This window comes from Plecotus auritus (genome assembly GCF_963455305.1).
Source record: "Plecotus auritus genome assembly, chromosome: 6".
NCBI lineage: Eukaryota > Metazoa > Chordata > Mammalia > Chiroptera > Vespertilionidae > Plecotus > Plecotus auritus.
In genome coordinates, this window is record NC_137773.1 from 21666545 (window position 1) to 21679666 (window position 13122).

Consider the following 13122-nt stretch of genomic DNA (forward strand, 5'->3'; position numbering starts at 1 on the left):
AAGAGGGACAATCATACTTGCCCAGAGGGTAGTGGTTACCAGATAAAATACATGGCATCTAGCTAAATTTGGCTTTCAGATGAGTCATTTTTGGGGTATAAATGTCTGAAACATGTTTATACTAAAATATGGTTCGTTGTTTATCTGAAATTTAAATTTAACTAGACGTCCTGTGTTTTTGCTTGCTAATTCTGGCAACCCTACAGAAGTGGTTGTGAGCATTAAATAAGACACTGACTTAGCACGGCACGACGTTCGCCCAGCGCTCAGTGGGAGCTAACGCTGCTTTAATCCCACCCCCTCATTCATTACTTGTTCCTTTATTCTTTCGCTCAACTATTAAATAAGTCAGATAGATGTACTTGTGGTTCTTCATCCCAAGCAGGGACCCAGAGGGCAGCACCAGGGTTTAACACATCAGAACTACACACGTGAAGCGTTTCCGAGCGGGTGACGCCAAGGCGTACAAGGCCCCGCCCGCAAGGGCGCACGAGACGCTCAAATAAGACGTCACAGGCCGGGAAACAGCCGCGGGACCTGACGGGATTGTGGCGGTCCTATCTTCCAACTCGGAAGCAGCCGCTGCCTCCGGACGCTCTCAAGATGGCGACTTCTCTGGGTTCCAACACCTACAACAGGCAGAACTGGGAGGATGCGGTGAGTGTGCCTGGCAGGGGAGGACGGGAAGAGTCGGCGAGGCCGGGCCTCCCGCGGGCCGGCCCGGCGTGGCTGCGGCGCCGCCGAGGGAACTCCTGGGAGGAGTCAGCGCCGCGGCCTAGCTGGGCTGGAGCGGGAGGCCGGAGGGCGGCCCTCCTGCGGGCGTGGAGGGAGGGGGCTCAGCCAGGGTCCGAGACCAGCCTCCTTTGCATGCCTGCCTCCTCCACTCTTTCCGTGCTGGTCTCCTCCCGCCGCCTGCCGGAAGAGCAGGCAGCGCCCCCTCCCGCGACCGGGCCCGCGCTAGACTTCGGGTTCCTGCCCTGCGATTCCCCGCCCTCGCTCTTCGTCCCTCCCCCCCACCCCCCATCTCCCCGTTAGCCGCTGGTGTGGCTGAGATGGCAGGGTCTTCGGAGCCTGGCCTTCAACCAGATTTCCCATTTTTACCAGGACTTCCCCATTCTGTGCCAGACGTGTCTTGGAGAAAACCCATATATCCGAATGGTGAGTGATGGTGTGTGAAACGGGAATTATTTGTATTCTGTCAACGTACTTGCAAACTGTCGGTGAACTGCTTCTCTCAGCCAGGCAGAAAGTAAGATGCTCCTTTACTAACCCAGGGTCTATGACAGTTTACAAAGGACTGTCATGCTTATTCTGTCGCTTTGAAGCTCAGACAATTCTGTGATGTAGGAGTCATAATAATAGCTCGGGTTTGTTGAGCATTTACCTGGGAGATAGAGCTATTAACCAGAAGCTGAGTTTATCTCTTTTCATATAGCAAGTAATGAGTGTGGCTGGGATTTAAATTCATATAGTCTCACTCCAGGGACCTCAGCAAGTTAGGAGAAACAGGACTAGAAGCTAGGTTTCCTTACTCCTAAACAAATGCCTTTTGGCCACTGCACCTTGTCTCTTTAATGTCAGGTGTTCCTATCGTCACAAATAAGGGTTAAATTAGTTAACGTTGAATAGTAATTAGGACTGTATTATTGTGACAGTCTCAGGTGTTGATAGGTTGATTTGTGCGAGATGTTGAATAGCTTATGGGAAGGGAACGTTTACTATATGCAGGATTATCAGCACAGCCTATGCCAGTTACTTTCTGACTAAACTTTGTAAAAAATGGATTGGCCATGGCTCCATCCTTCCTGAATCAGGAACTGTGGGAACAGTTAGGAAGTTTCGTTCTTGGGAGACAGTAGTGAACCTAAAAGTTGTGGCTGTTTAAAGACACAGGCTACTTGGTGTTAGATCCATAGGTGATTAGAGTTTATACCTGCGCCCCCTCCCCCCACCCCTTTAGGATGCCACACACATTTCTTGGGTTGTATTTGGGGAAGAAGCAGACATCTAGTCTTTTTTTTTTTTTTTTTTTCCTGGAACTCCAGTTCTTTTCTGTTTTTTCTATTTCAGACCAAAGAAAAGTACGGGAAGGAATGCAAAGTAAGTATGTCTGTTAAAGAGTAATTATGTCATTTTATTTTCCTTTTTTCTACCAAATTAGCTTTCAACTTGCTGAACTTTGAGGTCTTCCAGTAAAAGTCAGTGCTACGCAACTTTCATATATCATTTATATACTCATTGGCTGTTAACTGTTTAGTGTGTGAGGTAAGAAAATGAGCCCTTCACTATAGGGGTTCTTAACTGGTGTCTGTGGATGGGCTTTGAACCCCCTGAGATTGTATACCAAGTGTTGATTGTGCACATGAGAATTTTAGCTGCGGAGGAAGGTCACAGCTGTCATAAGATTCTCAAAGGAGTATTTGACACTCTCCACTCACCCCCAGAAGGATTAAGGGTTACATTATTAATGGGGTGGAAAGGACTGAAAATTCCTCTTTCTGTGCAATGTGAATTTTTTACTACTGGGGCAGGGTGTTGTAAGTATGATTGAAATATCAAATGGCATTTAGGCTAGATGATTGCTAAGGTTTCTTGTAAACCCTAGATTTGGGGATCCTTTCTTTGAATCCCCCATTGTTAGTAAGTCTCCTGGATTGATTGTCTAGGTCAGGACTATTCATACTCTGTGGCTCTTATTTTGTGTTAAAGATCTGTGCCAGGCCATTCACAGTGTTTCGCTGGTGCCCCGGAGTCCGCATGCGTTTCAAGAAGACTGAAGTGTGCCAAACCTGTAGTAAATTGAAGAATGTCTGTCAGACTTGCCTCTTGGATCTAGAGTATGGTATGTTTGCCCTGTCCAATAAATCTGAAAGGATGCAGGTGCCCTAGACAACAAACCAATCTTTTAATCTCCCATGTCTGCTCTACCTCTGGTTCTGACCCCAGTTTGGAATGTGTGCTGTGCTCTGCTTTTTCTTGTAAGGGGAGAACCATACTAGGCCATCCTAGAGAACTCCTGAACAACAGTAGGAACTTAAAGAAAAGTTGGGAATTAATTAGAACTAGCCTAAAACTCCCTCATGTGCATCCGTGTAGCCAAGGGGAGGTAAAGGCCTTATTCCTATGGTAGGTAATTTCTTTGTTTTGGGCTTCTTTCTAGATACAAAGCTTTTTTTCCACAATTCCTACCAGAAGTTCATAGGCTAATCTTGCTTTAGGTTTTTGCCTCAACTGTATTGTTAGGATTGATATACTGCCACTGTTTCAGAGTAAGAGCTTTTTTTTCTTAACTGAAAGTGACTTTTTGTTTATGAGTTATGAGAAAATACTTTTTCTTTTTTTTTTTTTTTTTTTTTTAAATAAATCTTTATTCAGATTATTACAATTATTTCTCCTTTTTCCCCCCATAGCTCCCCTCCACCCCTTTCCCACCCCACCTTCTGCCCTTACCTCCCCCCCACTGTCCTCATCCATAGGTGTATGATTTTTGTCCATTCTCTTCATGAACCCCCCCATACCCCTTTCCCCCTGAGAATTATCAGCCCACTCCCTTTCTATGCCCCTGATTCTATTATATTCACCAGATTATTCTGCTCCTCAGGTTTTTAATTCACTTGATTTTTAGGTTGGCTTGTTGATAGATATGTATTTGTTGTTCATAATTTTTTCTCTTTACTTTTTTCTTCTTCCTCTTCTTTAAGAATACCTTTCAGCATTTCATATAGTACTGGTTTGGTGGTGATGAACTCCTTCAGCTTTTTCTTATCTGTGAAGCTCTTTATCTGCCCTTCAATTCTGAATGATAGCTTTGCTGGGTAGAGTAATCTTAGTTGTAGGTTCTTGCTATTCATCACATTGAAAATTTCTTGCCACTCCCGTCTGGCCTGCATAGTTTCTGTTGAGAAGTCAGCTGACAGTCGTATGGGTGCTCCCTTGTAGGTAATTAACTGTTTTTCTCTTGCTGCTTTTAATATTCTCTCTTTGTCTTTTGCTCTTGGCATTTTAATTATGATGTGTCTTGGTGTGGTCCTCTTTGGATTCCTTTTGTTTGGGGTTCTGTGGGCTTCCTGGACTTGTAAGTCTATTTCTTTCACCAGGTGGGGGAAGTTTTCGGTCATTATTTCTTCAAATAGGTTTTCAGTATCTTGCTCTCTCTCTTCTTCTGGCACCCCCATAATTCTGATGTTGGTACGCTTGAAGTTGTCCCAGAGTCTTCTTACATTATCTTCAACTTTTTGGATTTTTTTTTTTGCTTTTTGCTTTTTCGGTTGAGTGTTTTTTGCTTCTTTGTATTTCAATTCTTTGACTTGATTCTTGTGTTCCTCTATTCTGTTTCTGGGTCTCTGTATAATATTTTTTATTTCAGTCAGTGTATGTTTAATTTCTAGTTGGTCCTTTTTCATATCTTCGAGGGTCTCGTTATATTTATCGGCCTTTTCTAGGATATTCTTAAAAAGTCTTATAACGGTGGTTTTGAATTCTATATCCAGTCGTTTGTTTTCCTCCATTTCTTTCGTTTGTGATCTGATTCTTTGACCCCGCATTTTCACTGAATCCCTGAGTTGGTAAGGTAGATATTTGTGCTAGGTTTTCAATATGGCCCAGTGGGTCTGCTTCCCCAGTTAACCTGAGGTGGACACTCTTGGTGCACCCCTTTGTGGACTGTGTGTACAGCCTTGTTGTAATTAAGTCTTTATTGTTGTTGGTATCACTGGGAAGAATTGACCTCCGGGCCAGTTGGCTGTAAGGATCAGCTGTGTCTATGCTGGGAGAAGCCCGGTGCTGGAGACAGCCTTATAGGATTAGACTTGCCAAATTGCAATAGCCTCTGTGCTCAGCTTGGATGGGGTGGAGTCTCAGTCTTGGCTTCCTGTCAGCCCCGCCCCTGCGCGCATGTGCGCTTTCAGTCCTCCGCCTTCCCCAGCTCGAGTCTCCGCCTGAGAGTCCAGACTCCCCCCACAAGAGTGTGGGTCCCCAGGGGCTCGCCTGGAACTGGGGTTCACTGCAGTAAGAACTGGGGCTCGGTGCAGTCAGAATCCTCTGACTCCCCTCCACTAGGGAAAGCCTGTGGCAACCCCCGCAGCCCTTGTGCGCACCGGCGCGGCGCGTGTGCGCACTTTCAGTCCTCCGCCTTCCCCGGCTCCTGAGTCTCCGCCCGAGAGTCCAGACTCCCCCTACAAGAGCGTGGGTCCCCAGGGGCTCGCCTGGAACCGGGGTTCACTGCAGTCAGAACTGGGGCTCAGTCAGGATCCTCTGACTCCCTTTCACTAGGGAAAGCCTATGGCTACCTCCGCAGCCTTTGTGCGCACTGGCCCGTGTGCGCCTTCAGACTTCTGCCTTTCCCAGCTCGCGGTCCGGTCCGAGGCTTCCTTCCCCCTTCCGCCAGAGGAAGTCAGCCAAGCTCTCAGCCGCCCTTCCTCTCTGCTCGCACAAAGCCCCTTTGCCGTACCTCCAATTCTCTGTGAGCTTTTCTCCTTCCTTCTAGTTGTAGAATTTTCACTCAGCCTGCTTTCCTGTGGTTCTGGATGGTGTCCGTTCTGTCTTTTAGTTGTAGTTTTGAAATTGTTGTGCGAGGCAGCAGTTTAGGTGTTTACCTATGCCGCCATCTTGGTTTCTCAGAAAATACTTTTTCAACAAGAGTTTCTACTATATAGTAAAAGGAAAATATGAATTTATATATGTTAAATTCAGAAAGCTACTCTGCTTCTCAGTCCTGGTCACATTATTTTTTAATATTTTTATTGATTTCAGAAAGGAAGGGAGAGTGAGAGAGAGAGTGAAACATCAATGATGAGACAGAATTATTGATTGGCTGCCTCCTGCACACTCCCTACTGGGGATTGATCTCACAACCCGGGCATGTGCCCTTGACTGGAATTGAACCTGGGACCCTTTAATCTGCAGGCCGACACTCTTATCTACTGAGCCAAACCAACTAGGGCCTGGTCACCTATTTATATGTTTGTTAAGGAGGGGTTCTGGTTCTATAATACAATGACCTGTTATATGACCGTGACTATCCAGACAATCTGTAGGACTAACCTAAAATGAACCACTTTTTACATTCATTTAAAATATGTTTTTATTGATTTTTTTTTTTTTTGAGAGTGAGAAAGGAAGGGAGAGAGAGAGAAACATCGATGAGAGAGAACATTTATTAGCTGCCTCCCGCACGCCCCCTACTGAGGATCAAGCCTGCATTGAACCCATGATCTCTTAGCTCCTGGGTTGACACTCTTGGTGCCTGGGGCGATGCTCAGTCCACTGAGCAACACCGTCTGGCTACATTTATTTGACATAAATTGTGATATAATGAAAGCTAGATACATTATTAATTTACAGGTCAAGTCTGACTATACCCAAAGTTTGTTCATCTAAAAGATTTTCTAAAACATTTGTTCAGAATCATGATAGCTCAGGAATTAGGACAATTTCTTAGAATGCTCTGTAGCAATATTTGCCTGATAGTGCTAAAGATTTTCAGTAAAAATATAGTAAAGCCTCTGGTACTAAATAAAGTGGAGGAAGGATGATATTGTATTCTGTGTGTATATTCAATAATGTTTTAAAATGCCTGTTTTTCCTCCTTCCCTTTACCAGGCCTGCCCATCCAGGTTCGTGATGCAGGGTTGTCTTTTAAGGATGACATGCCAAAATCAGATGTCAACAAAGAGTACTACACACAGAATATGGAGAGGGAGGTACGCTGCCACTTTCTTGATGTAGTCTTATATTTGGTAAAAGAATCCTAGTGGATTGACACAGTTTATATAATTTATCTTTTGAATTTGCCATCCCTGTGTGTAGATTTCTAACTCTGATGGAACACGGCCAGTTGGCATGCTGGGGAAAGCCACATCCACCAGTGACATGCTGCTCAAACTGGCCCGGACCACACCCTACTACAAAAGAAATCGACCCCACATTTGCTCCTTCTGGGTGAAAGGAGAATGTAAGAGAGGAGAGGAATGTCCATACAGGTAAGAGCTGAAGTGCATTTTCAGTATTTGCTTTTAGATGATTAGTCATCTAAGAAGTGGGAGGAGCTAGTTTAAACAATTTCTGCTTTAAAATCTAAAAGTATATACAACTAGTGTGGTATATCTCATATCTTAAGACTGTTAAATTTAGGAAAGCTTGATTAAAGTTTTACGTATAATGGAGCTTTTACTTAGAGCTGAGCCTTGGGAAGCTAAATTGCTGTGCTGTATAACACAGATATTTACCCTGAGATGCAAGTCTTCACTATTATGGTATCACTGGCTTGAATCTCAGTGAGTCGATGAGGTCAGATTAAGGCATCTAAGGGTGTGTGAGTATGTTTCCGTCAAGACTGCCAAGCATCTGGATTAGGAGCTCTTAACTTGGGATTGGTTAACCCCACCCCCACCAAAAATATTATTCCGTTTTCTAGGCCTGGGTCCATAGCTTTAATCATACTCTGTGGAATGCAAGACCTCAAATGTGTTAAGAACCATTGACCTTGAGAGAGATAACAATGTTTTGGTTACCCTTTGTTTGGGGGTGGATTGTGCCAAAAATATTTCTAAGGAAACTCTGCCGCCCTGGATGGTCATTTCAATGGATTTCAGGAGGCTGGCAAGTCCTTGTAATACAGTAAATCACTTGATATCAGTTCTATATCAATAATTTTGTTTTGGTATGACCAGGGTTTTAGTTTAAAAGTTATTTCCGGGTATATTTTTGGCACTTGTGTAGCTACTGTTGGGTGATACCTATAAATTGTTTCTTTTGTTTCATCTTTATGCATTGTTCTTTCTTGAACCAAAGACATGAGAAGCCTACAGATCCAGATGACCCCCTTGCTGATCAGAACATTAAAGACCGATATTATGGAATCAATGACCCTGTGGCAGATAAGCTTCTAAAGCGGGCTTCAACAATGCCTCGTTTGGACCCGCCAGAGGACAAGACTATCACCACACTATATGTTGGTGGTCTGGGCGATACCATTACTGAGACAGATCTAAGGTTTGTGGATATAATTTTATGAGCTCTTTTTGCTTTAAACTGTCTTGGAATAACTTGTGGGGGGCAAAAACAGGCAAGCATGATAATCCTTTAAAAATACATTTTTCTTTAATTATTTTATAATCAGCAAATATGTCGACTAGAATTTTTATATAATTGTTCTTTATGATGCCTGAGTAGTAATGTTCAACAACAGTCCTTAGTCCATCCTTGCATGTGGTGATAATTACATGAGATTCTATTTGGCCTAATAGCCAAATAGAGTTTTTAGAATAGGGTGCACAGTCAAGAAGGCTTACTTATGTAGGGGAAGGAAAGTTTTGTCATTATAAGATTCTTATGGTTTAAATTGTTGGCTTTTTAAAGAAATTGGCATTTGGTAAATTTGTATAATTCTTGGCTTGTATTTTGGTCAGCTAAATGAGACATCTGGGCAGAGAGTGGAAATACCTCTCCCAAAGAGATAAAGTGGAGAAGAAACTCCTATAACATAAGCTGCCTTGGTAGCCTGTCTCCACTACACTCTAAGTGAGCTAGACAGTCCCCAGGGGGTGGCAGATTCTTCTCCTTCTCTTCCTTTTTTTACGACCTTTAAAAACATTTCTTTAAACATTCTTGGCTCGTGGGGCCCTGGAGGCTATAGTTGGCTATCCCCTTATCTAGGGTTTAGGGTCCTTAAGGAACTTGGGCCCCCTTTCCTCCATGGGGAAGACCCTGAGATGTTGAATAAATTTTTTATTTGTTCATTATTTTTCTTTTCCTTTCAATACTCAGCGTCATAGTAGGTAAGGTATTGGGGAAACTACCTGCAGGTAGTTAGGGAGATGACCATGGGGCCATGTACCTTGTGGTGAGTCAGTAGAAGAGTGAATAATCTGCTGTCACCCTCTGGGAACGTGTGTGTTGTTATCATTTTTCTCTGCCTGTATCCCTTCAGAAATCATTTCTACCAGTTTGGAGAGATTCGGACGATCACCGTGGTGCAGAGACAGCAATGTGCTTTCATCCAGTTTGCCACAAGGCAGGCTGCTGAAGTGGCTGCGGAGAAGTCCTTTAATAAGCTAATTGTCAATGGCCGTCGACTTAATGTGAAATGGGGAAGGTGAGGATGGACTATTTTAAAATATCTTTGAGATTTTCAAGAAAACTGTTTCATTACCTGGGGCTAGTGAGCTTTTGGTGAATAGGTCAAAAAGAATTTTTCATTGTCTAACATTCATTCCTGTGGTTGTTCAAAGTATCCTGTTTTGGACTTTTATTCTGGGTTTTGGTGTAGTAATCTTTGAGGGTTCATGTATTTTGTGACCAGTTACAATAGGCCAAGTATAATGCCAGGGCCTGAAGGTGGATTTGAGAGTATACAAATGAATTAGACGCAGGTTCTGTCCTCTAGAGGCTGGCTGTCCAGTGGGGAAGAATAATTTAGGTTTGAAAGTGATGAAATGCCCTGAAAGCTCAAAGGGGAACATGTTTGCTGGAGCCACGGAGAAGATTGCTAATAGCAGCAGCGACCCTTATGGAGTGCTTCCTGGGTGCTAATTAGGCTGTGTACTAAACATACATAGGTTGCCTCTTCTAGTCCTTACAATAGTTCCAGCAAGTTTTGAACCCAGGTCTTTCTGGCTTCAAAACATTTGGTCATGCCAAGCTGGCATGGCTCAGTGGTTGAGCATCAACCTATATGAACCAAGAGGTCATGGTTCGATTCCCAGTCAGGGCACATGCCCAGGTTGTGGGCTCGATCCCCAGTGTGGGGTGTGCAGGAGGCAGCCGATTAATGATTCTCTCTCATCACTGATGTTTCTATCTCTCCCTCTCCCTTCCTCTCTGAAATCAATAAAAATATATTTTAGAAAAAAACAAACAAAACAAAAACCCTTTGATCTTATCCACTCTGCACTGTGGCATTTAAGGGGAAAAAAGTGAGGCAAGGAGTGAAGAAACTCCATTTGACTAGGAAGCATGAGAAGTAGAGGTGTGAGAGAAGGGATTCAGTGCTGATGTGTGTGTCTGTCTCTCAGGTCCCAAGCAGCCCGAGGAAAAGAAAAAGAGAAAGATGGAACCACAGACTCTGGCATCAAGCTGGAGCCCGTTCCAGGCCTGCCAGGAGGTGAGTGCAGGCTTTCTTGCTAGCTACAGATGCTCTGATGATCCCGGAGTGTTAGACCCAGGTCTCTGGCTCCGGCAACAGCTCTGTCTCCTCTCAGGAACTCGCAGATTTAAAGGCGGTGGAAACAACATTGCACAGTTGTCTTCCCTTCTAACTGTTGGCTCTTTTCTCTCCTTCAGCTCTTCCTCCTCCTCCTGCAGCAGAGGAAGAAGCCTCTGCCAACTACTTCAACCTGCCCCCCAGTGGCCCTCCAGCTGTGGTGAACATTGCCCTGCCACCACCACCTGGAATTGCCCCACCCCCACCTCCAGGTACCTTCTACCTTCCTTCTTAGTAAATAAGTCTGACTTAGCCCCAAAAAGTTCCTTTGCAAGTCATGTCTATTGGTCTAAATCCTTTGAGTTTGCCCCATAGAATCCTCAAGTAAATCTGATTTGTTAGGATTCCTGATATATTTTTTTTCCTGGCCTGCCGAGGAGGGGAAAGTCACCAGTTTTCTAAAGATCTGAGTATATTTAAAATCAGAATGGGAGTTAATAGATTACAGTGACATATGGCCAGTTTGTTCCCTGTTCTGATGTAATCCTGATGCCCTAGAGCACCATTGCTTAAAGTGCAGGCTGTGGATGTTCAACAGTTCACAAAGTGTTGTTACCTGTCTACAACAAAGATAAGGAGCTGTGCCAGAATGTAAATGAAAGTCTTGATACAAAGAATTACAAGACAAACTAAACAGTGTGCTTGGTTGTGTAATTAGTTACACTCGGCTCATAGTCTTTACCTTGTTGGTGGCCAGTAGTACACATTTGAAGGACTGGCACTTTGTTAGTGCTGCTCTAGGAAATGTCAGCGACAGCCCAGCCAGTGTTGCTTAGTGGTTAAGCGTCGACCTATGAACCAGAAGGTCACGGTTGGATTCCTGGTCAGGGCACATGCCCGAGTTGCGGGTTTGATCCCCAGTGTGGGGCATACAGGAAGCAGTCGATCAATGATTCTCTCTCATCATTGATTTTTCTATCGCTCTCTCCCTCTCCCTTGCTGAAATCAATAAAGTACATTTTTTAAATGTCAGTGACAGTGTGAACAGTGTACGTCACAGGTGGCCAATGCTCCTGTGGCAGAGTTCCCATACTCTTTGAAGAAAGTCCTGGTTTAGAACACCCTCCATTCTAATATAAATCATTGAGGTTAATGATGACAGGGTCTTCCATCATTTGATTCCATCAATTCAGGGTCAGCCTGATTTCTTCCTCACCTCCCAGATCCTGATGGAATCCTGCTTGGCAGGATTGGCATGTTTGATAGCTAGCAGGGGCTCAGATGACATATTATCAGATACCTTGAGCCCTGTGGAATTTTCTGTTAACCTGGACTGAGAGGAATGGATTCTCAAACGGAGGAAGTAATATAGGGAGACATTCATAAGCAAGTCCTATGGACTGACATTTTCTGAAGCTCCTTGTCATTTGGTTTATGTGCAAGTGGTTTATGCACCTTAGAAAGATGCAGAGGTTTGAAAGGTTGTCAGGGGAACTGCAAGCCTAACACATTTGTTCTCCCATCTGCAGGTTTTGGGCCACATATGTTCCACCCAATGGGACCACCTCCTCCTTTCATGAGGGCTCCAGGACCAATCCACTATCCTTCTCAGGACCCTCAGAGAATGGGAGCTCATGCTGGGAAACACAGCAGCCCCTAGCACATTATCACCATTCTGGGGCTCTACAGAAGACATGGCGCTTAAAAATCCCAGTAAACGAATCCTGGAATAAATATATTTTTCCTTCCTTTGTAGTTTCCATAGTAGCTGAATGTGTTCAGATGTGGGCAGTCAGAAAACAATAGCCATGCTTTGATTGATGGACCTCAAATAAGCTGCCATTGACACATCTGGTTACTACTATAAGGTTACTAATAAAACTTAATGCCTGTTCCCCTTCTATGGGGAGCAAGCAATGGGGTGAATTGGAATATCCAATGGAGTTACCATCCCAATTATATGTTCATTTTGTATTAATTTTTTGGAGGGGGGTGCATTAACCTGCGGAAAGAATCTTTTGACCATTTTTATGTCCATTAGGTATTTTCCTTTTTATCATCTAAAAAAGATTACTAGTACTAATCATTGTAGTGGCATAAGTGTGATTTAACACTTCTGAAGTCACACCCTCAGAAAGACAAGTGGAATCCAGCAGGCAGCTCTGCCCAGTTCTCTTCTTAACCTCTCCTTCCCTCATTGATTACTAAAGGAATCTGGCTGATAGTTTTACTTCTCTACGCTACCAAAAGAGACAAAAATAAAAATTACTTTGCATTCCTTTTGGATGGAAACAAATGTCATGAAGCTGTGTATCATTGAAGAAACCTGGTGTCTGGGATGAAATTATTTTAAAGAACTTCCTATAAAACACTTTAACAGACTGAAACGAAAAGCTTTGGAGTGTGAATGGAAGACTTGTGACCTCGGCTGGAACTTTGATCTTCAGCATTCACCTTCGTGTGTCTCATTTTAATTCCCCGCTCTGGGCAGGGAAATCTGTTTGGTCTTAGAATGTTTGGATATAACTGAATTGTAGATGGTAAAACATAATTTGATGTTGTGTTGTGTTTTTTTGTTTTTAAAAAATTAAAACGGGTCAATTTTCCAGATGTCATAGGCTTATTTCTATATTTCTGTTTTCTTTATCCTTTGGTAGATGAACTGAGGTTAATGGAAGTTAAAAACAAGCTATATATAAATGTAAATTTTTACTTTAGACTTGATTTTTATCTCTGTCCACTCTGATGATAAAAAGACCCACAGCCAGCAGGTGGTTGATAAATGGTAACTTAAAAAAAATCATTCTCATATTATACAAGTATTTGAAAAGGAAATGCAAAATTTATCTACAAATCCCTTTTTCCTGAAGCCAAAATTCCATGTTACTTTTATCTAAAATATGTATTTATGGGGTGGACATACTCTATATAACAAGCACCATTTTATAGCTTCACTGAAGAAATTTTGTTTTCCTCTAGAG

The 13122-nt window shown here is 43.3% G+C and overlaps 1 protein-coding gene across 4 annotated transcripts; it reads left to right on the top strand.

The window, feature by feature from the left end:
• The first annotated feature begins 509 nt into the window (after positions 1–509).
• Positions 510–12751, top strand: RBM22 (RNA binding motif protein 22). 4 transcript variants are annotated; one of them, XM_080677075.1, is made up of 11 exons: positions 510–657; positions 1105–1158; positions 2162–2265; positions 2710–2842; positions 6601–6701; positions 6808–6980; positions 7792–7992; positions 8930–9094; positions 10014–10102; positions 10282–10413; positions 11671–12751. In XM_080677075.1, the coding sequence occupies exons 4-11, from the start codon at positions 2758–2760 to the stop codon at positions 11799–11801; spliced, it is 1077 nt and encodes a 358-aa protein (XP_080533201.1). In that variant the 5' UTR covers positions 510–657; positions 1105–1158; positions 2162–2265; positions 2710–2757; the 3' UTR covers positions 11802–12751. The 4 variants fall into 4 exon arrangements, with proteins under 4 accessions (XP_080533201.1, XP_080533200.1, XP_080533198.1 ...); XM_080677074.1 differs by having other exon boundaries at positions 512–657; positions 2071–2265; XM_080677072.1 differs by lacking the exon at positions 2162–2265 and adding an exon at positions 2071–2100 and having other exon boundaries at positions 518–657.
• Positions 12752–13122: the final 371 nt, after the last annotated feature.

Excerpts from the sequence above, each read along its gene's own strand:
- RBM22 (XM_080677072.1), top strand. The coding sequence starts at position 604 with ATGGCGACTTCTCTGGGTTCCAACACCTACAACAGGCAGAACTGGGAG. Across the intron at positions 1,159-2,070 it reads AAAACCCATATATCCGAATG|ACCAAAGAAAAGTACGGGAA; the intron begins GTGAGTGATGGT and ends TTTCTATTTCAG. Across the intron at positions 9,095-10,013 it reads CTTAATGTGAAATGGGGAAG|GTCCCAAGCAGCCCGAGGAA; the intron begins GTGAGGATGGAC and ends TCTGTCTCTCAG.